The sequence below is a fragment of the Salmo trutta genome, chromosome 38, assembly GCF_901001165.1.
Source record: "Salmo trutta chromosome 38, fSalTru1.1, whole genome shotgun sequence".
Taxonomy (NCBI): domain Eukaryota; kingdom Metazoa; phylum Chordata; class Actinopteri; order Salmoniformes; family Salmonidae; genus Salmo; species Salmo trutta.
Genome location: NC_042994.1, coordinates 20,006,035 through 20,030,805, shown reverse-complemented (window position 1 = coordinate 20,030,805; position 24,771 = coordinate 20,006,035). Strand labels below are relative to the sequence as shown.

General features: G+C 43.0%; 1 protein-coding gene across 4 annotated transcripts in view; it reads left to right on the top strand.

The window, feature by feature from the left end:
* The first annotated feature begins 1,727 nt into the window (after positions 1–1,727).
* LOC115178772 (son of sevenless homolog 1) overlaps positions 1,728–24,771 on the top strand; it is an 81,739-nt gene continuing 58,695 nt past the window's right edge. For 2 of the 4 annotated variants that reach the window (XM_029740081.1, XM_029740080.1), the window contains exons 1-3: positions 1,729–2,910; positions 17,936–18,061; positions 23,137–23,268. In XM_029740081.1, the coding sequence (XP_029595941.1) occupies positions 2,824–2,910; positions 17,936–18,061; positions 23,137–23,268 (345 nt within the window). In that variant the 5' untranslated portion in view covers positions 1,729–2,823. Of the gene's footprint in view, positions 2,911–17,935; positions 18,062–23,136; positions 23,269–24,771 lie in introns of all 4 variants that reach the window. The other 2 variants (XM_029740079.1, XM_029740082.1) reach the window with 2 other exon arrangements.

Sequence of the window (24,771 nt, the reverse complement as noted above, 5' to 3'; positions counted from 1 at the left end):
TTCATCCTTGGGAGCAATTTCCAAATGCCTAAAGGTACCACGTTTATCTGTACAAACAATTGTATGCAAGTATAAATACCATGGGACCATGCAGCTGTCATACCGCTCAGGAAGGAGACGCGTTCTGTCTCCTAGAGATGAACGTACTTTGGTGTGAAAAGTGCAAATCAATCCCAGAACAACAGCAAATGACTTTGTGAAGATGCAGGAGGAAACAGGTACAAAAGTATCTATATCCACAGTAAAACGAGTCCTATATCGACATAACCTGAAAGGCCGCTCAGCAAGGAAGAAGCCACTGCTCCAAAACTGCCAGAGAAATGTTCTCTGGTCTGATGAAACAAAAATAGAACTGTTTGGCCATAATGACCATTGTTATGTTTGGGGGGAAAAGGGGGAGGCTTGCAAGCTGAAGAACACCATCCCAACCGTGAAGCACGGGGGTGGCAGCATCATGTTGTGGGGGTGCTTTGCTGCAGGAGGGACTGGTGCATTTCACAAAATAGATGGCATCATGAGGGAGTAAAATTATGTGGATATATTGAAGCAACATCTCAAGATATCAGTCAGGAAGTTAAAGCTTGGTCGCAAATGGGTTTTCCAAATTGACAATGACCCTAAGCATACTTCCAAAGTTGTGGCAAAATGGCTTAAGGACAAGAAAGTCAAGGTATTGGAGTGGCCATCATAAAGCCCTGACATCAATCCTATAGAAAATGTGTGGGCAGAACTGAAAAAGCGTGTGCGAGCAAGGAGGCCTACAACCCTGACTCAGTTACACCAGCTCTGTCAGGAGGAATAGGCCGAAATTCACCCAATTTATTGTGGGAAGCTTGTGGAAGGCTACTCTAAACGTTTTTTTCAAGTTAAACAATTTAAAGGCAATGCTACCAAATACTAATTGAGTGTATGTAAACTTCTGACCCACTGGGAATGTGATGAAAGAAATAAAAGCTGAAATAAATCATTCTCTCTACTATTATTCTGACATTTCACATTCTTAAAATAAATTGGTGATCCTAACTGACCTAAAACAGGGAATTTTACAGGGATTAAATGTCAGGATTTGTGAAAAACGGAGTTTAAATGTGTATGTAAGGTGTATGTAAAATTCCGACTTCAACTGTATGTATTTTTAAGCCTATTAAACATACGGAATAATTTCTGCCAAGATGTAGATGTGTATTTTGAACATTGGGAATATTTTCTATACCATTAACTGCTCCACACAGTTAGTTAGTGGAGGTGTCTTCTTTGGGAAGTCTCGACAAAAAGATAAATGGTTTCCATGATGTTTTCTCTGGGCTCTGTTAGTCAAGTCTGCGACCTCACCGCGTGAGTTAAACTAGCACTAGTTCACATGCATCGTTGGCATGTTTCAAATTTCACAAGTACAGTGAAATGCCTTTCTTGCAAACTCAACCCCAAAATGCAATAATCCATAACTGGTTTACTAGAAGAAAAAAAACACACACGAGAAATAAGAATAAGAAATACACAAAGTAATTAAGTAAGCATACAGTACTATATACTGGAAATATTTTAAATGTTAGTTCCAATACCATATTTACATGTGCAGGGATACTGGAGTGATGGAGGTGGATCTGTATAGGGGTAATGTGACTAGGCAACAGGATATAAAATAATCAGAATAGTAGCAGCTTGTATGTGAGTGGGTGTGTAGAGTCAGTAGAAATGTATGTGCATATTATGTGTTGAAGTGACAGTGAGTGTTTAGGGCCCTGTGAGTATGCAACGGTTTCAAGTGATCCTCCTCATCAAGCGATCTTTTTCATTCTATCGTTTAATCAATTATTGCTCTCGGTTTAGCCAGATTATATCCAGATTTTGGGCAGGCGCGATGATTATCGAAAACAAACCCGAAGTACGTCATTAGCTATCCATTGCGCCTGTGCAATTCTTCTACCAACAACTGCACCCGACCAGAGTCATAACAATCGTCCAAATAAATTATTTTCACCAAAGCCAAACTGGTCATTAAAGCCAGCCTGTGCGTGGAATATTGGTTTTCTCGATAACCTAACAAAAAGCTAAATAGTCTGGAGACATGTTTTGGAAATTCTAAATTCATGGAGGATAACACGGTTATCAATATCCACCCTGTCGAAGATTCGGTGAAAATGGGCGATTATGCACCGAAGAGTTTTTTTTAACCCAAAATATAGGGAATGGTTCAACTGGCCGAAAAGGACGAACAGTATCGCAGTTCCCGAAACGTGAAGTGACACATGAATCCCCAAATTGGATACTAGCTAGCCAGCTACGCCACTGTCCACCGATTGCTAGTTGATCACTACTGCCAACCATCTTCCGATTCGGATCGATCGGCTATGGCTAGTAACATCACCAGCTTGGCTGCAAGCTAGCTTGCTAAATTAGCAAGACTATCGACAACGTCAGTTCAGAACTTGGAATCATTTCCATTTGACAACAAAACGCAAGCTTGCTAGTTAGCATTTGAAGTATATTTGGTTTCGTGAATTTTGGCTTTTTTTAAATCTCGGTGTCCGAAAGAGCAAGCCTGCTAGTTAACGATAGCTACTTGCTTAGGCAGCCGCAGACGGCTAAGCTAGCAGCTATCAACATCTGTACACTACCGATGCAATGGTCGCATCGTTAACTGGTTTGGTAGAGGAATGCTCATTGGGTGGATATTCTGAGGCAGCGGGCCGCACAGAATATTCCACCTCTCAGTTCCAACCACGGGCCACGCTATACACTGTTTTGATGTGAAGAGTGGCCGTGAACACACATCGCTCGCTGGCTGTAAGATAGCGCACGAAGACGGGAACAGCTGAAGCTATGCAAGCGGCCCAGGTTCAGTACGACTTTTTCAGCGAGGAGAACGCACCGAAATGGCGGGGGCTATTGGTACCCTCCCTGAACAAGGTAGGCTAGGAGGTTGGCAGGTGCTAAGCGAACTAACTAGACGGCGAAGGGTATGCATTACAAGCAAAGTAGCTATTATTAGCCAGTCAGCTAACGTTAATTAGCTAACTCGAACTGGGTTGTCTTGTAGGAACTGATTGCGACAAACAACATTTGATAGTGCCATGTCGAAACACGCCGTGTTGCCAGTGACACACGGTTTGGTTGGTCAAATCCCATTTTATTGGGTGCGTACACGTATTTAGCAGATGTTATTGCGGGTGTAGCGAAATGTTTGTGTGTGCTAATAGTACCAAGATAACGTTTGTATATCGACTACTGTTGTTAGCTACCCCCCCCCCCGCTCATTATTGGGGTGCACCCGTGGGGACTCGATGCTTCTACATGACAGACACACACACAGCCCTATGTTTCACTTAACTTTTGTTTCGTTTGATTCCCACACCTAAACTCGCACGTCACTAGTTCCCCATGCGTTTACACCATTCCTACAAATGTCTCCTTTTATTTGTATCTGCTATCTCAGCGTCACAGCGTGCACATCTTGCCCACGGTGTCAGTTTGAGTGGTGGCACTGGCAGCTTCTGTGGGGGAGGACGCTGTCACACTCACAGAACGTTGTCCCCCCCCCCCCCCTCGGCAAAACTGCATCACTTTTTCCTAAGCTAAGGGGCCCATAGCAACGTTCAAACTGGCCCTCAATTTCAGACATAGAATAAATAAACGACTTGCTAGCAGCCACCCTGAATATTGTAGTACTAATCATCATCATGAGAAATGCTAGAGTGGTCATGGGTGTCTTTTAATATTGGTGTTGTGATACTCTGCTTGCCTGCTTCCACAGGTATTTAAAGAGAAATTAGGTTTTGAAACATTACATACTTGGGGTCACAGCCCGTCAAGATTGATGCAGCACCATTTTTTTTCAAGTAGATTCTGACTCTGTCTCGATATCATGGGACACCCTCATATAGTCTCATAAAGGTGCTGGCCATGTTTTGGGCGATTTTTTTTCCCGACTCGCTGCTGAGTGAAATTGATGTTATTGATCAAACAAACGCATATCAGCCTTTGTCGGGATGGTTTGGAATAACATGTCTGATGTGGGTCAATTTTAGTGACACACCACACATGTTATCTTGGTCTACACAGAGTGAACACTGACTAGAGCCTCTCCAGTTTGCGTGTGTTGGTAAATAGAGGCCTATAACTGGCGTGAGGTGATCAGGGTGGGGTTTTTTCAGCAAGATGCTGCAAGCAGGGGAATGCCGAGTCAGTGAACTTCAGTCACAGCTCTCAAGACCAATGACAGTTGAGCAAATGGTTTCTTTTTAAAAATGTTCTTTACATTTTTTGCTTCACCCCAGTGCTTTCTGAAGATGAGTGTTGCTAATGACTAGCATATATTTAGTTCACGACAGCCTAGGCCTAGCCCAAGTTGTTTTGCACTGTAAAATGCTTAGCTAAAACCACTCCAGACTGAGCAATTTAGGCCTAAAAAGAAAAACTATTAGGCCTATATAATGGTAGTGGTCAAGATGATGATGAAAAGGATACCTGAATGACAAACAAAATAAGTAGCCCAATTTACAATTGGAGTTTGACATGAAGGGGTAGACCCAGCCTAAGCCTCACTATGTATCATTTTGGGCCAGAGGTTGTGATCAGGAAAAGAGAATACTAAGAAGAACTGGGAGAATCAGAACAGTACTGAAACAGTAGGTTAAAAATACTGAAACTGAATTCTAGCCCACTGAAAAACATCCTAATGCACCAGCTAGGACTGAATGATGTAATGATACAGTGTACCATTTGATGTGAATCTGTAAATGACCTTTGACATGCCTCGGTTAATCTTCCAGCTAACACTGCAGAAACACTACACTGTTCATTATGTTGAGAAGTTGGTCTCATGTGGGAGATTGAATGAACTGTGAAGGAATGCTGGAGAGAAACAGTTTGCTCGAGTTCCCACTGTTGGACGACTGGCACATGTGGCACCCCAACGAGGGGGGATGGGCTCTGCATTCCTGTTGTGTGTAGACTGGCAAGGGCCGGCAAATGCTAAAGTGCGATGATGCCGTAGCGATGTAACGCCACAGGCATGGCAGGAATGTAGCCCGATGCATGAGGTCAGAGCAAGTCAGCCCTCGCAGAGAGCGGGAGTGACAGACAACGGAGGGGAGGTTATAGCCCCAGTGAGTCGCATTAAGGACATTTTTTGCGACAAGCTTTTACCCCCTTCTTCTCCACCAAACCACCCCCCTCGGATCCCTCAAGTGTTGCTTTCCCCGCTCAAGCTGTGTCAACAAGTCTAGGAGAGGCTATGGAAGACTTCAAAAGAGCCCCGTGGCAAGACCAGCTTCTCCGCATTGAGCCGTTCGAAGTGGACACACCCTCTGTTCACCCTATTGATTTAACCATTGGCCTCTCGGCTTTAAAAAAAAAAAAAAGGGTTACATTTGTCTGGAATGTGCTGGCACAGGGAACTGAGAGGATTCGAAAACGTGCATGCGCTCCAGTGGATAAGTATTGTTCAGGTTTCTGCTGTGGAATGAAATGGGGAAATCGGGATTGTTTTGTCATGCCATTTTTTTTAATGTATATTTCCTCCTTGGTTCACTGCTCAAGACATTTTGGCCAGCTTTGCCAAAGCTAAAATGCCACGTTTGTCAGCCCTGCCATGAGAAACTTTGTCAAGAGCAAGTCCTCATTTTAGCCTCCCCACACATTTCCAATGGAGTGAGTTTGCAAAGTCTTTGAAGTTCTCTGCTGGAATTGTTGTACTTAATGTGCACAGTCATTTGTTCATTTTGTGGGCAAAAATTGTGGTCAGGTTTTTCAAAAACCCAGCTGTAGTCTGTAGAATATTCTTTAATATTCTCCCAGCCCTGCTAAATATCAATGGACATAATCTTAAATTGGAGATGGAAAATGTCACACCAACTCAGCCATATGTACTTACAAAGACTTTTCACATTACAATTGCATTTTTTGCATGCCGAACAACCCCAGACAACATCAGTAGCCTAGACAAACTGCGCACTGTGCTCAGCTTTGGGGTGCTCACCAACGTGGGGTAGGCAGCCTGTTCCTGATATTGCACATCTGCTTGGTACCTTAAGCATTCAAATTGTAAAATGGCTTGCGTAATATTAGGCTTTATTAGTTCAGTAACAACCTATGTGTTTTCTGGGTAATTTATCTATGCACTGTTGAAAATAGAGGTCGACCGATTTAATCGGCATGGCCGATTTCAAGTTTTCATAACAATCGGTAATTGGCATTTTTGGACGGCGATTATGGCCGATTACATTGCACTCCACGAGGAGACTGCGTGGCAGGCTGAACACCTGTTACGCGAGTGCACCAAGGAGCCAAAGTAAGTTGCTAGCTAGCATTAAACTTATAAAAAAAACAATCAATCTTAACATAATCACTAGTTAACTACACATGATTGATATTACTCGTTTAACTAGCTTGTCCCGCGCTGCATATAATCAATGCGGTGCCTGTTAATTTATCATTGAATCACAGCCTACTTCGCCAAACGGGGGATGATTTAACAAAAGCGCATTCGTGAAAAAAGCACAATGTGTTCCTAACCATAAACATCAATGCCTTTCTTAAACGCAATACACAAGTATATATTTTTTAAACCTGCATATTTAGTTAAAATAAATGCATGTTAGCAGGCAATATTAACTAAGGAAATTGTGTCACTTCTCTTGCGTTCTGTGCAAGCAGAGTCAGGGTATATGCAGCAGTTTGGGCCGCCTAGCTCGTTGCGAACTGTGTGAAAACCATTTCTTCCTAACAAAGACCATAATTCATTTGCCAGAATTGTACATAATTATGACATAACATTGAAGGTTGTGCAATGCAACAGCAATATTTAGACTTATGGATGCCACCCGTTAGATAAAATACGGAACAGTTCGGTATTTCACTGAAAGAATAAACATTTTGTTTTCGAAATGATAGTTTCCAGATTTGACCATATTAATGCCCTAAGGCTCATATTTCTGTGTGTTTATTATAATTAAGTCTATGATTTGATAGAGCAGTCTGACTGAGCAGTGGTAGGCAGCAGCAGGTTCGTAAGCATTCATTCAAACGGCACTTTCCTGCGTTTGCCAGCAGCTCTTCGCAATGCTTGAAGCACAGCGCTGTTTATGACTTCAAGCCTATCAACTCCCGAGATTAGGCTGGCAATACTATAGTGCCTATAAGAACATCCAATAGTCAAAGGTATATGAAATACAAATGGTATAGAGAGAAATAGTCCTATAATTCCTATAACTACAACCTAAAACTTCTTAACTGGGAATATTGAACTCATGTTAAAAGGAACCACCAGCTTTCTTATGTTCTCATGTTCTGCGCAAGGAACTTAAACGTTAGCTTTTTTACATGGCACATATTGCACTTTTACTTTCTTCTCCAACACTGTTTTTGCATTATTTAAACCAAATTGAACATGTTTCATTATTTATTTGAGACTAAATTTAATTTCTGTATTATATTAAGTTAAAATAAGTGTTCATTCAGTATTGTTGTAATTGTAATTTTTACATATATATATATATCTCACACTGCTCAAAAAAATAAAGGGAACATTTAAACAACACAATGTAACTCCAAGTCAATCACACTTCTGTGAAATCAAACTGTCCACTTAGGAAGCAACACTGATTGACAATAAATTTCACATGCTGTTGTGCAAATGGAATAGACAACAGGTGGAAATTATAGGCAATTAGCAAGACACCCCCAATAAAGGAGTGGTTCTGCAGGTGGGGACCACAGACCACTTCTCAGTTCCTTTGCTTCCTGGCTGATGTTTTGGTTACTTTTGAATGCTGGCGGTGCTTTCACTCTAGTGGTAGCATGAGACGGAGTCTACAACCCACACAAGTGGCTCAGGTAGTGCAGCTCATCCAGGATGGCACATCAATGCGAGCTGTGGCAAGAAGGTTTGCTGTGTCTGTCAGCGTAGTGTCCAGAGCATGGAGGCGCTACCAGGAGAAAGCCAGTACATCAGGAGACGTGGAGGAGGGCAACAACCCAGCAGCAGGACCGCTACCTAAGCCTTTGTGCAAGGAGGAGCAGGAGAAGCACTGCCAGAGCCCTGCAAAATGACCTCCAGCAGGCCACAAATGTGCATGTGTGTGCTCAAACGGTCAGAAACAGACTCCATGAGGGTGGTATGAGTGCCCGACGTCCACAGGTGGGGGTTGTGCTTACAGCCCAACACCGTGCAGGGCGTTTGGCATTTGCCAGAGAACACCAAGATTGGCACATTCACCACTGGCGCCCTGTGCTCTTCACAGATGAAAGCAGGTTCACACTGAGCACGTGACAGACGTAACAGAGTCTGGAGATGCCGTGGAGAACGTTCTGCTGCCTGCAACATCCTCCAGCATGACCGGTTTGGCGGTGGGTCAGTCATGGTGTGGGGTGGCATTTCTTTGGGGGGCCGCACAGCCCTCCATGTGCTCGCCAGAGGTAGCCTGACTGCCATTAGGTACCGAGATGAGATCCTCAGACCCCTTGTGAGACCATATGCTGGTGCGGTTGGCCCTGGGTTCCTCCTAATGCAAGACAATGCTAGACCTCATGTGGCTGGAGTGTGTCAGCAGTTCCTGCAAGAGGAAGGCATTGATGCTATGGACTGGCCCGCCCGTTCCCCAGACCTGAATCCAATTGAGCACATCTGGGACATCATGTCTCGCTCCATCCACCAATGACACGTTGCACCACAGACTGTCCAGGAGTTGGCGGATGCTTTAGTCCAGGTCTGGGAGGAGATCCCTCAGGAGACCATCCGCCACCTCATCATGAACATGCCCAGGCGTTGTAGGGAGGTCATACAGGCACGTGGAGGCCACACACACTACTGAGCCTCATTTTGACTTGTTTTAAGGACATTACATCAAAGTTGGATCAGCCTGTAGTGTGGTTTTCCACTTTAATTTTGAGTGTGACTCGGTATCGGCGTTGACAAATCATAATCGGTCGACCTCTAGTTGAAAATTGGGAAAAGTAAGCTACCGGAGACAACTCTCATCTGGATATACCTGCCGAACCGGGCTTAAAATGGATTTTATTTTGATGAGGTTTACCATCAGCAATAGTTTTTGTAGTTTTGCTTTAAACAATCTGTATATGGTCATTTATATATAAAAAGGGTAAAGTTGATCATTTCATAACGAGGACAGCAATCCTTTTTGTGAGGCCCACTGCGTGGTCGAAGCGAGAGGGGAAGAAAATGTCACTCTAAAAACTTCAAAATGGTCAAAACCATTCGATTTTGAGATGGGGTGAAATCCAAAGTATTGCTATATATTCATTGGCTATGTCATAGCTCATTTGTAAATGATAAATATTGATACACTACTAGCTCAAACACCTAATCTGCTAAAATGACAAGTTAATTAGTGGGTGGTGGCAATTTTAGAAGAGGGGGGGGACAAAAAACAGGCTCCATTGCCCCCCCCCCACCCCCCAGATCTGATAGTGGTAATGGGGTGGTAGATGCCTAGTCTCCCTTATTGCTCAGCTCAGGTGCCTACATAGTACACCATAGACATGCATAATTTACACACACACATAAATCAGCTCAGACAGATTCAGCTCAGGGAGGCCCAGCTTATGAGTTCCATCAGCAGATTTGAATTTAGAATGGAAAATGAATGTGTTTTATACAACAAATGTTGTGTATCGCAGTGAACTAAATTGCATTGATTCATTCTCCAATCGAACTGAATCGTTTCAAACTAAAACGTATCATTCCTGTATGGGAAAGATGCACATCCCTACTATTTGCATGTGGTGCCGTGCAGGCCCGCACTGGCTGGGCTTCCTGGGAATGAAATTCCTGGCATTGCTTTGAGTTAGTCTAGCATACAGGAACCAGGGCCTTCTCTCCACCACACCCACTTGCCTGTGATGGGCAGCGCCAGCCCGGATTCCTTCAGCTCTTTTCCCCCTTTTCCTAAACCCTTAGCCCCTTCTCACATGATTCGCACAGACCTGACAGGACCTGGACAGGTGAAAGCAATATGGTGCTATTGAAGATCTAGGTTGCAGATTAGCAGATCTGTTTGGTCCCTTCAGTTCTGCTAAGACTCTTGAGAAAAGGGCTATGGGCAAGGGTTGGGGACCAGAATTGAGCTGGGAATTGACCGGAATTGAGCTGAGATTGAGGGAGAAGCACCTGGGTACACCGGCTTGGTTGTCATTGGCAACCTCTGGGACAAGAGTGACACAGGATCATGTCAAGCGGTCATGTGGGGCTAGGGCTCACAAGGCCACCTTGCACATCTGAAGTCAATTCACTTGAGCTTGAATTATCAACAAACTTGATTCACATGATCAGCAGCTTACTCTGGATTTGAGACTCCCATACTACCTTCAAGAACGACACTCAATCCACTCAACTTGGGGTTGGAGAGTGACCTTGGATTTGAAACCAAGGGTTCAATTATACTCTTTACTTGACGTTATGTATCAGAGGACCACACTGCTCTACTACACATGTCTGGATGTGAGGACACAGAAAGGCTGGAAGAACATTTAAAGCATACAATACATTCTGAGTTGAAGTCCACCTTAGGCATTGTTTCTGTGGGGGAGCATTGAGTTGCCCCCCCAATTTTCAGTTGGACGAATGAGCCTTTCTTCCAATTTTTCTGGCAGCTTCCCATAAACCTATCCTCCATATATTATCTTGTGTGTCCAGATTTTATTTGCAACTCATTTATTCAGATTATTATTACCCTATTACAATGGGTTTTAATACTTTTCACTTTCTAGTTTATTTCTCATTTGCATTACAAGGAGGCAGAGCAAAGGAAGAAGACTAAAACGGTCTAAAGAATTGCAGCATGCAATGTATTCCAGCATACAGGTCCTCTACAAGCAGAGCTTTCTTGTCAATCGCTCTCTTCCACCCCCCCCCCATCAGCAATCATGACGTAGCCTAACATGAGCCTTGTGTCAGGCTAGGCTACATCTTCTACATTATCTCAGGACCTCATGTTAGACCTTGATCGTTCCCCACTCAAAACACACTTCTGAAAGCCCCTACGTATACGCCCACGACAGATGAGTACCTCTGCATTCCGACGCGAAGGTGAGAAAGGTAGGTAGGTGTGTGTCAGTGGTCGTTGCAGTTTAAGATATGGGAGGATTATCTTTTTTTATGAGCGTTGTCTTTCTGTTACAGCATATCGGATGATTCATTCATGTTCCGTTCACCCAGCCAATGTAACATCAATAGTTTTAGGCTACTACATGATACTCACATTTTCCCTGTACCCGTCATGAGGATGCTACAACCCAGCCTATGAATGAAACGTAGGTGCACCGGTAGAGAGAATTTTTGAGTAATCAAGGTGAGAGACAGTGACGCGTTCAGTACCACCTTGCACACTCTTGCCTGCATGTAGCTGATCTAGGGGTATAATCATTAGTCCAACAGCTATAAATGAGTTTCTATTGTACAAATTCAGGTATGTTTATCCCGGTTCTGTTTTCTTCCGTTTCAAGAAACGTTTTTCAACAGAATCGGCAGGATGAATACACCCCTGATCACACGCAGACACAGTTCACTTTCATAGCAGCCACATACAAACAGTATGCTCACTTTGCTCGTTGTGTATATAATTCCTCGCAACTATCTGCGCGCTTTCCTCCTATCACCTTTCCCGTCGAATGTGGACTTCTTCAGTGCACAACACATCAGCTGTCTGACCAGGCAAAATAATCTTTCCAAGCCAAACCTTCATATCATGACCGCTGGCCGCTATACACAGTCTACATCGTTGTCCCGTCATAGTCAATATAGCTACTAGAACTACCATGTTAGTAAACCAGCTGCAATAATGCAGTACAGTGTACGGTCAGAAAGCAGTTTAGCATTTACACTGGTGGGACCCGGTGGCAATAAATTAATAAAACCAAAAGCTTACCTTGACTTGGAAGAGTTCCAGTGTTGGATAGCCAGCTAGCTAACATGGCATCCCTCTCTGTTCGAGTAGGCTAAACTAGCTAGCTGCGTTCGATAGCTAAGTGAAAGTAAAAAACCATACAACCATATATCTCACTCTCGCTTCTCCTTAATTTTGGAAGAAATGAATGTTAAACTGTTCAACTGTCTTTCTCGCTCTGAGTCAACTACTCACCACATTTTATGCACTGCAGTGCTAGCTAGCTGTAGCTTATGCTTTCAGTACTAGAGTCATTCTCTGATTCTTTCTTTGGGTGGATAACCATGCAGTTCATGCTGCAAGAGCTCTGATGGGTTGGAGGACGCCCTCAGGAAGTTGTCATAATTACTGTGTAAGTAAGTTACTGTACTAAAGTCAATGTACCCAGAGGAGGACAAACGCTAGCTGTCCTCCGGCTACACCATGGTGCTACCCTACAGAGTGCTGCTGAGGCTACTGTAGACCTTCATTGCAGAACAGTGTGTTTTAATCAATTATTTGGTGACATGAATATATTTATAGTTTTATGTTGAAAGGATAACTTTTTTTTAATGTTTCACCATTTCTATTAAATTCACTGAGGAGGATGGTCCTCCCTCCTCTGAGTAGCCTCCACTGTGTGTCTCCAAAACCTCTGTCCCCACTCTGTCTCCAAAACTCCCTCTCTCTCTCTCGCTCACACGCACTCTCTCCCTTTGTAACTCTCCGTCCCTTTCTGCCTCTGAAGTGCTGCCAAGTTGAGTAGAGACCGTGCCCTCTCTAAGAGGAGGGGAGTAGAGACGCTCAGAACTTGCTTAGTCGTGCTCTGATAGGATGCCTCGGCTAGCGACGCGAACCGACGAGACAGGAGTGTCAGTGCCGTGTTCTCGTCATGCTCTCGTCACTGGGCTCAGTCAGTTACCAGTGACGGCTTTAGAGGCAGTAGTCCCACTCCACGGGCTTCAACCTGAAAACGTATGCTTATTCCAACCTAAACTAAAGTAGCCTAATTCTGTACTTTTCCCCTAATTTATTTGACCCATTACCAGCCATAAAGTCAGGATTGAAGTCTTGTACCAACGCAATGGATGATGGTTAGGAGATGCAGGACCAAAAGGTAGTAATTTGAGCAATGTGTCTTTATGGTTATGTTCGTAGCGACTGCGATAAACCTTCATCGATGGTCATCTCTTTTTCTAGCCATGTTTGTCACTGTTTGAGTGACTGCATGAAGTGGGCACAAGTTCGGCAGTAAGTCGAAAATTAGTTTGGGATAACGAGCACTTAAATAGCAATTTCCTGCTTGAAATATATGAGTTGACTTGGAAAATGGCTTTCATCAATTTTCATGTAGCCTACGTCTAGTGTTTGATTTAAAGCCAACCATGGGCTGTGTTCAAGGAGTTTGGGTCTATGTTATGATGGGCACGTTCTGCAAGAACTCCTCAACTTTCTATACAGTAACTTGTGACTGTTATGATTGAGTGCACTTGACTGGAATGCAGATAGGCCTATCCAGAGTAAGAATGTATTTGAGTAGGCTAGGTGCTGGTGAACACAGCACTCTGAATTTGCATTTCATCAGGGAGGCCTAATACTAGTCGGCTGAATTGCTATTTGCAAATGCATATCTAGAGTGCGTCTCTAAAGGGGAGCCACACTACAAGCATATTTGTCTTTTTTTTTTTAACATTATATTCGACCGCATCCTATCCAACCAAAAGTATCTCTGAGAGTGTGAAGTCTAGCCTACTTTCAGAAAAAGTTGACTGTTGTATTCTGTCTGTTTTTGAGTGGTCCAAATGAGAAATCCAACCTTTTTTTTTTTCACGAAGGGTATTTTCTCACATAGTCCTTTTTTAACGTGAAATCCGGGTAAAAAAGAAGGAAAATGACTCTCTTCTCTTTGTATTCACACTGCCCTCGCCTTTGAATGAGGACTCAACTCTTTTGCCAGTTCACTTCAACTATTTTGTGTTCCGAGTCCTCTTTGTATTCACATTTGCTATGTTTAGAAAGGATCCAAGAGCTTTTTCCAGCATTCCCTCAATGCACTCTGGGTTTTTACAAAGTGCAGGACAAGCCATTCCATCAGAATTTATCGGACAGCTAGATATACCCACTTACTGTGGTGAAAAAAGTACCCAATTGTCATACTTGAGTAAAAGTAAAGATGCCTTAATAGAAAAACACTCAAGTAAACGTCAGTGACCCAGTAAAATACTACTTGAGTTATTAAAAAATATATATACGTAAGTATCAAAAGTAAATGTAATTGCTAAAATATACTTAAGTTTTGAAAATAAAAGTATAAATAATTTCAAACTCCTTATAAAGCAAACCAGACGGCAAAAAAGTGTTTACTTACGGACAGCCAGGAGCACACTCCAACAGACATAATTTACAAACAAAGCATGTGTGTTTAGTGAGTCCGCAAGATCAGAGGCAGTAGGTAGATAGATGTTTTTGAGATCTGAAAGTCGTATTAACTTCCAGTGTAGTGAGCGCGACTTTGTCATAGCGCTGCGTCATACTGGCCGGATTCTGCCTGCTTGAACGCCAATAACTCCGATACACATTAAATCACCCAGGGTATCGATAGGACATCACTCAGAGATGCACAAAAACAGTAACATTCAAAATAGGTGAACCTTTCCTTTAAGTATTTTACACTAATGCCTACATACATTTTGGAAGCTAATAGATTACAATTATGTCTAATATTTTAACTAACTACAATCAGAAGATACTATTAACATGTAAATATATATAGCAGAATAATAACTGCAGATTAAATAATGCTGTTATTGAAAATTGTATACCGAATGTAGGCTACTGCCCCTTTAAGAGCTTGAATTTATTTTGTACCCCATGTTGTGATTTTCACCAAATATGTTGTCTTCTCACACTATTCAAACCCCACAATTGAATAAGCAGTGTATGAAGCGATCTTAGCCTATAGATCACATATTGCAAACAAATACCAGTGACTAGAACCATTCAACGCTGGTCTGACCAATCGGAATTCATGCTTCAAGATTGTTTTGATCACCCGGACTGGGATATGTTCCGGTCAGCCTCAGAGAACAACATCTATCTATATGCTGACTCAGTGAGTGAGTTTATAAGGAAGTGCATTGGAGATGTTGTTCCCACTGTGACTATTAAAACCTACCCTAACCAGAAACTCTGGATGGATGGTGGCTTTCACAAACCTGAAAGCGCGAACCACCGCATTTAATCATGGAAAGAGGTCTGGGAATATGGCTGAATATAAACAGTGTATTTATTCCATCTGCAAGGCAATCAAACAAGCAAAATGCCTGTAAAGGGACAAAGTGGAGTCGCAATTCAACAGCTCAGACCCGAGACATATGTGGCAGGGTCTACAGAAAATTACGGACAACAAAAGAAAACCAGCCACGTCAAGGACACCGTCACGCTTCCAGACAAACTAAACACCTTTTTTGCCCGCTTTGAGGATAATACAGTGCTACCGTCGCGGCACGCAAACAAGGACTGCCCCCCCCACCCTTGGCCGGCGTGAGTGAAACATCTAAACGTGTTAACCCTCGCAAGGCTGCTGGCCCAGACGGCATCCCTAGCTGCGTCCACAGAGCATACGCAGACCAGCTGGCTGTTGTGTTTACAGACATATTCAATCGCTCCCTATCCCAGTCTGCTGTCCCCACATGCTTCAAGATGGCCACCATTGTTCCTGTACCCAAGTAGACAGAAATAACTGAACTAAATAACTACTGCCCGTAGTACTCACTTCTGTCATCATGAAGTGCTTTGAGAGACTAGTCAAGGATCATATCACCTCCACCTTAGCGGCCACCCTAGACCCACCTCAGTTTGCATACCGCCCCAACAGGTCCACAGACGATGCAAACGCCATTGTACAGCACACTGCCCTGTCCCATCTGGACAAGAGGAATACCTATGTAAGAATGCCGTTATTGACTACAACTCAGCATTCAACACCAACACAACACTCAGCAACAGCAAGTCTTCAACCTCAGGAAGCTGAAGAAATGTGACTTGTCACCCAAAACCCTGACAAACTTTTTTACAGATGCACAATCGAGAGCATCCTGTCGGACAGTATAACAGCCTGGTATGGCAACTGCACCGCCCGCAACCGTAGGGCTTTCCAGAGGGTGGTGCGGTCTGCACAACGCATCACAGGGGGCAAACTACCTGCCCTCCAGGACACCTACACCACCCGATGTCACAGGAAGGCCAAAAAGATCATCAAGGACAACAACCAACCAAGCCACTGCCTGTTCACACCACTACCATCCAGAAGGCGAGGTCAGTACAGGTGCATCAAAGCTGGGACCGAGAGATTGAAAAACAGCTTCTATCTCAAGGCCATCAGACTGCTAAACAGCAATCACTAACTCAGAGAGGCTGCTGCCTACACTGAGACCCAATCACTGGCCACTTTAATAAATGGATCATGAGTCACTTTACACAATACCACTTTTAAATAATTCCAATTTGATAATGTTTAAATATCTTACATTACTTATCATATGTTTATACTGTATTTTATACCATCTATTGCACCTTGCCTATGCCGCTCGGCCATCACTCATCCATATATTTATATGTACATATTCTCATTCATCTCTTTTTAGATTTGTGTGTATTCAGTAGTTGTTGGGGAATTGTTAGATATTACTGCGCCGTCGGAACTAGAAGCACAAGCATTTCGCTACACTCGCGTTATCATCTGTTAACCATGTGTATGTGACCAATAACATTTTATTTGATTTAATCTGAGCAAAACCTCAACACATTTTGGAATTTCTGTGCATCCTTAACAATCGCTAATCAGCACTTATTTTTTCATGTGAACCTGCACCTCATCTTCTGTAACACTTGACACCCTGTGCAACGACACGGTCAAAACCATGTCATATCTCATAACAGCTGACATAACTTGTCATAATATGACATAATATGGTCATAACACTGTCATGACCCATATATTTACACCTGTTGTGACATGTATTGCGTTATTTTATGGCTGGTTATGACACCTACTTAAGAGTGTCAAAACCCACATTTATTCAAATGTTTTTTTCTCTGTGAAGAAGTTTCCTTTCCACTCCTATGTAGGTGTCATAACAGCCATAAAATAGCACAATATGTCACAGCTAAATATGTGTCATGACAGTGTTATGTCAGCTGTTACGACATGACATGGTTATGACCGTGTAATAACGTGTTATGACGCTGGGTGTCAAGTAAAGTGTTACCTCATCTTCTCTCTTTTGTGGCATCAATGTGAGGGCTTATGGCAGGGGAAACAGTGTTCTAGTGTGTGGTGCGGAAATTCAAGCAAACCGAATTCGGACCGCCTCTCACAATGGTCTCAATTTGGTTTGCTTTTGGAGCTCTTTTGAGGGGTCTGAGTTCTTTTGGGGTGTTCATACTGCACAAAAAATGAAGCGAACTGCACTCAGTTCACAACAATTGGCTGAAAAGGGACTAAGTGTGAAAACACCCAAACTATACTACACTAGAAAATGTCTCTCCAGTTGCACACAAAGGTTTTTAACAGTTTGATTGTTTTTTTTAAACATAGACGTCACTTCAACGTCTAGTTTAGATTTACATTTGATTGAGTTGTCAACTAACATTTGAACTGTGTCGTTGGATTTAGGTTCAAAATTGGGCAAATTTTATTTTTTTTACAAAATGTCTTATTTCCTTTACGTTGATTACTTTATGCAAATTCAATCAGTTTTCCACGTTCATTCTATTCCATGGAAACACCATTGAGTCAACCAGTTTGGGCCCAGCGGGAATCTATACTGAACTAGTAGCCTAGCCACATCTCTCTTAGTTTCTGTGTAAAGGTGCTGAGCCAGATGCACCCCAAGCTTTTTAACAGTTTATAAAAAAATTATATGATAATCAACTCAACCTATACTGAACTCATACATGTTTACCACATTCTACTGATCCAACCTTTTTTAACAGTTGATTAAAACAAATGGACTCATACTGAACTAATGCACATGTCTGTCTCCGTGAAGGTGCTGAGCCAGGTGCATCCCAAGCTGTCGTCCCAGGAGGATGCACTGCAGTACATCGAGGAGCTGATCCTGCTGCTGCTCAGCATGCTCTGCCAGGCACAGCCACGCAGCGTGCAGGACGTGGAGGTGAAGATCTCTCTCAATAGCGCAACAGACATAAAACCTTGTTGAACCCCCCCCTTTTTACAGTAGTATAAACAGAGGGGTTTTTGTACACTTCCAAAGCAATAACGGGAGCTTTGGACAAAAAGGTCCAATACATAGAGATAAAGGGAATGTGGGCTTAGTGTTGATTTGCCCTCAAATGTGATCTTTTGCTGAAGCTTAGGCCCAGGTGATAAAATCACATTTCAATCACAATTAAGTTGAATCGTTGTGATTGTGTGGTCTAAGCTGTATTAAAATATCCCGTTTGGGAGCAGAAAAAGATTGAGCAGACCTTCCCTTTCAGAATCCCTCAGGGCATCAACAACAGATCAATGAACTGTGGCGAGGTAGAAGTTGCCTCTAAATCACAGGTCTAGGATCAGACGACTGTTCCCCTGATCCTCTCACTTTAACCTATGGTCTAGGAAATAAACTGACCCTTGACCAGTAGTTAGGGGTTACTTCTACTTAAAGGGGCAATCAGCAGATGCTACACTGAACAAAAATATAAACGCAACATGTAAAGTGTTGGTCCCATGTTTCATGAGCTGAAAAAAAATGATCCCAGACATTTTCCAACGCACAAAAAGCATATTTCCCTCATTCTGTGCACAAATTTGTTTTACGTCCCTGTTAGTGAGCATTTCTCCTTTGTCAAGATAATCCATCCACCTGACAGGTGTGGCATATCAAGAAGCTAAACAGCATGGTCATTATACAGGTGCGCCTTGTGCTGGGAACAATAAACGGCCACTCTAAAATGTGCAGTTTTGTCACACAATACAATGCCACAGATGTTTTGAGGGATCGTACAATTGGCATTCTAACTGCAGGAATGTTCACCAGAGCTGTTGCCAGAGAATTTAATGTTCCTTTCTCTGCCATAAGTCGTTTTAGAGTATTTGGCAGTATGTCCAACTGGCCTCAGAACCGCAGACCACGCGTAACCACGCCAGCCCAGGACCTCCACATCTGGCTTCTTCACCTGCGGGATGGTCTGAGACCAGCCACCCGCACAGCTGATGAAACTTTGGGTTTGCACAACCAGGGAATTTCTGCACAAACTGTCAGAAACCGTCTCAGGGAAGCTCATCTGCGTGGTCTACATCTTCACCAGGGTCTTGACCTGACTGCAGTTTGGTGTCGTAACCAACTGTAGTGGGCAAATGCTCACCTTCGATGGCCATCTGCACGCTAGAGAAGTGTGCTCTTCATGGATGAATACCAGTTTCAACTGTACCAGGCAGATGGCAGACAGCCTCTGAGGCGTCATGTAGGCAAGCGGTGTACTAATGTCAACGTTGTGAACAGAGTGCCCCATGGTGGCGGTGGGGTTATGGTATGGGCACGTATAAGCTACGGACAATGAACTCAATTGCATTTTATCGATAGCAATTTGAGTGTACAGATACTGTGACGAGATCCTGAGGCCCATTGTTAAATCAAATTTTATTTGTCACATGCGCTGAATACAACAGGTGTAGACCTTATTGTGAAATTCTTACTTACAAGCCCATAATCAACAATGCAGTTCAAGAAATGGAGTTAAGAAAAATAGTGACACAATAAAATAACAACAAGGCTATATACAGGAGGTACCGGTACCATGTCAATGTGCGGGGCTACAGGTTAGTCGAGGTAATTTGTACATGTAGGTAGGGGTAAAGTGAATAGTCCATGTGGACATTTGATTAGTTGTTCAGCAGTCTTATGCCTTGGGGGTAGAAGCTGTTAAGGAGCCTTTTGGACCTAGACTTGGCGCATCGGTACCACTTGCCGTGCAGTAGCAGAGCGCACAGTCTATGACTAGGGTGGCTGAAGTCTTTGACAATTTTTTGGGGCCTTCCTCTGACACCGCCTAGTATAGATATCCTGGAAGGCAGGAAGCTTGGCCCCAGTGATGTACTGGGCTGTACGCACTACCCTCTAGTGTCTTACGGTCGTATGCTGAGCAGTTGCCATAACAGACGGTGATGCAACCGGTCAGGATGCTCTCGATGGTGCAGTTGTAGAACTTTTTAGGATCTGAGGACCCATGCCAAGTCTTTTCAGTCTCCTTAGGGGGAATAGGCATTGTCGTGCCCTCTTCACGACTGTCTTGGTGTGTTTGGACCATGTTAGTTTGTTGGCGACGTGGACACCAAGGAACTTGAAACTCTCAACCTGCTCTACTACAGCCCCGTCGATGTGAATCGCCCTCCTTTTCCTGTAGTCCACGATCAGCTCCTTTGTCTTGCTCATGTTGAGAGAGAGGTTGTTATCCTGGCACCACACTGCCAGGTCATCTGACCTCCTCCCTATAGGCTGTCTCGTTGTTGTCGGTGATCGGGCCTACCACTGTTGTCGTCAGCAAACTTAATGATGGTGTTTGAGTCGTGCTTGGCCACGCAGTTGTGGGTGAACAGAGAGTACAGGAGGGGACTAAGGTGGTAAGGGTAACCCCTGAGGGGCCCCGTGTTGAGGATCAGCGTGACAGATGTGTTGTTGCCTACCCTTACCAACTGGGGGCGGCCCATCGAGGATCCAGTTGCACTCGGTGTTTAGTCCCAGGGTCCTTAGTTTAGTGATGAGCTTTGAGGGCACTATGGTATTGAACACGGAGTTGTAGTCAATGAACAGTATTCTCACATAGGTGTTCCTTTTGTCCAGGTGGGAAAGGGCAGTGTGGAGTGCTTTCAACATGATAATCCACGGCACCATGTCGTAAGGATCTGAACACAATTCCTGGAAGCTGAACATGTCCCAGTTCTTCCATGGCCTGAATACAAGACATGTCACCCATTGAGCATGTTTGGGATACTGGATCAACGTGTACCACAGTGTGTTCCAGTTCCCACCAATATCCAGCAACTTCGCACAGCCATTGAAGAGGAGTGGGACAACATTCCACAGGCCACAATCAACAGCCTGATCAACTCTATGTGAAGGAGATGTGTCGCGCTGCATGAGATAAATGGTGGTCACACCAGATACTGACTGGTGTTCTGATCCACGCCCCTACCTTCGTTGACCAACAGATGCATATCTGTATTCCCAGTCATGTGAACTGTATAGATTAGGGCCTAATTCACTTATTTCAATTGGCTTATTTCCTTTTATTAACTGTGACTCAGTAAAATCTTTGAAATTGTTGAATGTTGCGTTTTTATATTTTTGTTCGGTATACATACATTTTTGGACTTATACATTTTAATGATTTGTACCCATTGATTCTTGAAGAATATAACTTAGAAATGCCTCATGAGCTTAGTTCAACTGTCATACCCTATCAGAACCCAAAATATAAGCTTTTCACTCCGTTTGTAAACAAGCGCTATATAGCCGCAAAACATGGTTAAAACGATCATTTTGATATAATGGATTTCCTTGCATCCATAGCTCTGTCTATGAATTTGAGTGGTTCCATTTCTCTATCCCCATCCCTCAGCTTTTTACCGAACCGGGGCAGGGAGTCCGCTTTGTTATTGTTTCAACTGCTCATTGCTGCTTTAATGTCGTCGTTCACAGCGTATCATAGCATTCAGCTTCATTTTATTCTGTAGCAGACACACTTTATTGACAGCTGGTGAAGTCAGGGTTTCAGTAAAAGAGGATGTTGATTTATGTCCCCAACCAAAAAGGGGAAATTATAAATGTTTGTCAAGTTTAATTTCTTTTAAGCTCAGATCATGGTGTTCTTTAGAAGGTTTGTTTTGCACTGAGATATAACTCAGTTTTTGTCAATTTCTATTCTCACGTATACAATCCAATCCATTTACCCAAAGTGAAAAGTTAAACTATTTGCAGACATGTATTTTGACTCCTATTGCTTTGACAATCATTTGAGTTCTTGTTTGGTTTTATGTCATTGAACAGTAGAATGTTTTCTTGCGCATCATCACACTAATGGCTACTACTGTTGTGTTGATTTTCTGCAATGATAACTGACATGAGCTGACGCGGAAAACATCTGAAATCTTTCTTTGTTCAGTCCATGTTTTAGATGGCCAACCTGTTTTCACCTCCTTGTTTTTGTTTTGTCCACCTTGACTCATTTTTGCGAGCAGACGGATCACGTGAAATCCACAGGTGCTTTTTAGGGTCCATGGCCCTAGCCATGGGGCATGGTAAAGTCAAACCATGGATATGTGGTCTCTTTTTACCATGTTTACTCCTCCCTTAGTTCTGTGTTCTCACTTTCTGTTGACCTCTCCCTGTGACCCAGTCTGTATGAACTTTAACCCCTGACCTGTGCCCCCTTTTTAACCATTGACCTGCCAGGGTTGATGATTGACCACACTCATTTGTGCTTGTGTATATTGTAATTTGTGATCCAACGGATTGCGGGAAATTTGTATTGTTTGTTTACTATGTATGTACCCTACATAAGAACTACATAACACATTCATAAGGAGTTCCTTAACACCTTTGTAGGCACAACATAAATGTTTGATTCCCTATAATATACAACACAAACATTTTGTAAATGCCTAGGCCTCAGAAAGCCTCTGTCAACTTAAGTTGTTGACATAAGCGCTTATTCATTTTTATGTAGTGCTTATGAAGATGTCCTCTGTTAACTGTGGATGTATTTTGTAGTTCTCACCCTTTTTTAAAGGCTTACAGTAACTCTTAGCCCAACTCCTACGTCAAGGGAAGGACATCCTGGTAGTGCGACTTGACATGTACATGTTATGTACCCGCCCTCCCATTGACATAACCTGTTAGATGTCCCTTTTTAAGGGAAAAGTCCCTTGTGAAATGTCTGCGATAATAAAACAATGGTGTAAAGTGTCATAGGGTGGTTTGAAGGAGGAGAAGGCATGTTTACCCCCAGTGAACGAAGACGTTCACTGGGGGTAATGTTTGCTTTGCCTATGGGTGCAGTATCAATAGAGTACCAGGAAATATGTCATTAAAGTAAATAAGAGATAAGTAAGGCCCTGTTTGCAGCCCAAATGGCACCCTATTCTCTATGTATTCCACTACATTTGACAAGGGCCCATAGGGCTCTGGTCAAAAGTATTGCACTATTAAAGGGCTCTCGATCTCCCTCCCTCCTTTCCTCCCCTCAGGAGCGAGTGCAGAAGAGTTTCCCGCACCCTATCGATAAATGGGCTATCGCTGATGCCCAGGCGGCCATTGAAAAGAGGAAGAGGAGGAATCCTTTGGCCCTGCCTGTGGATAAGATCCACCCGCTGCTCAAGGTAACCCATAATCCCAAATGTCTGGGTCATGTTCAGTTAGGGCAAAGCAATTTGAAATGGAAGCGAAAATGTACGTTTCTTACTGGACACTTTTAGCAGGATCCGACATTAATGATGGCCCGCTGGCCAGTAAAAACATGTTGGGCCAGTATCTTCTCAGCACATTTTGTCTTTCCAGTGTACCTTCTGTGTCGCAGTCTGCTATTGAAAACCATTGAAGACTACACACTGAAAAGTCATCCTATTTGTATTTGAGCAAAATTATTGGTCGTTCATTCAACCACGCTCTTCGCCAATCACAACTTCTTGAACATGCGAGCAGTACATGAGTTGATGCCTTCACACGGCACACATGAGCTGTCCAGAGTGAAAAGAAGCGCTCAACAATCTACTCACTGAGCTCATTTATTTTAGGGAAAGTAGTGAACATACTAGCAAAAATTACATGCATGCATACATGCATACATACATACATACATACATGCATACATGCATACATGCATACATGCATACATACATACATACATACATACATACATACATACATACATACATACATACATACATACATACATACATACATACATACATACATACATTTAAACCTAGGCCCTGCATGACCCTAATTACAAAGAGTAAGTTAACCTTGAACCCTGCTTCCAAGTAGTACATTGCTGTTTTGTACCTACTGAACATGACCGTGTTAGCTAGACCAATCATAATGAAGTGACCTGTAAGGTCATCAGCATGTAGCCTATGTCTTCAGCGCCCAGTAAATTAGTCAGGCTGTGAACCACTTTTAGGAAACAGCAGGGTGTATTCAGTGATGTACAGTGCCTTCAGAAAGTATTCACACCCCTTGACTTTTTCCCCAAAAATGTTTTATTACAAGTTGGATTAAAAGGGATTTGTTGTCAAGGAGCTACACAAAATACAGTGGTTCTTCCTTTAGAAGTTACGAGTTTATGCTGCGACCGTTTGTGGTAGATGGTGGCATTCTGTCATTGTACCGCACTATCACAAGGGGGAGTTAGAACGCTGATCTATCGGTAGTCTAAACTGTGGCAGTTAATGGAGGAGTTTTCAGTCAGTCTCCTCTGGCACTAGAGTCCTGCATCAGGCAACAACAACAAAAACTGTCGGTGCTCCTGGAGTTAAGAGAGAACTTGGGTAAAAATATCCTTATTTTTAAACAAGCCATAGAAAGCTAGATGCAATTTCAGTAACAAAGAAAAAGTTATGGACTTGTCTGTCGGCCCTGGATTAAAGACCAAAATTGGTTAAAGAAAATTGTGATGAATAAAAATATATACCACTGTCTCTTGTGCGTGTAATTTTCCTTTCATAAATGCATCCTTACTTACAAGCGACTATTATTATCTAGAGGTCGACCGATTATGATTTTTCAACGCCGATGCCGATTATTGGAGGACCCTGAAAAAAAACCGCTGCCGATTTTTATAAATATATTTGTAATAATGACAATTACAACAATACTGAATG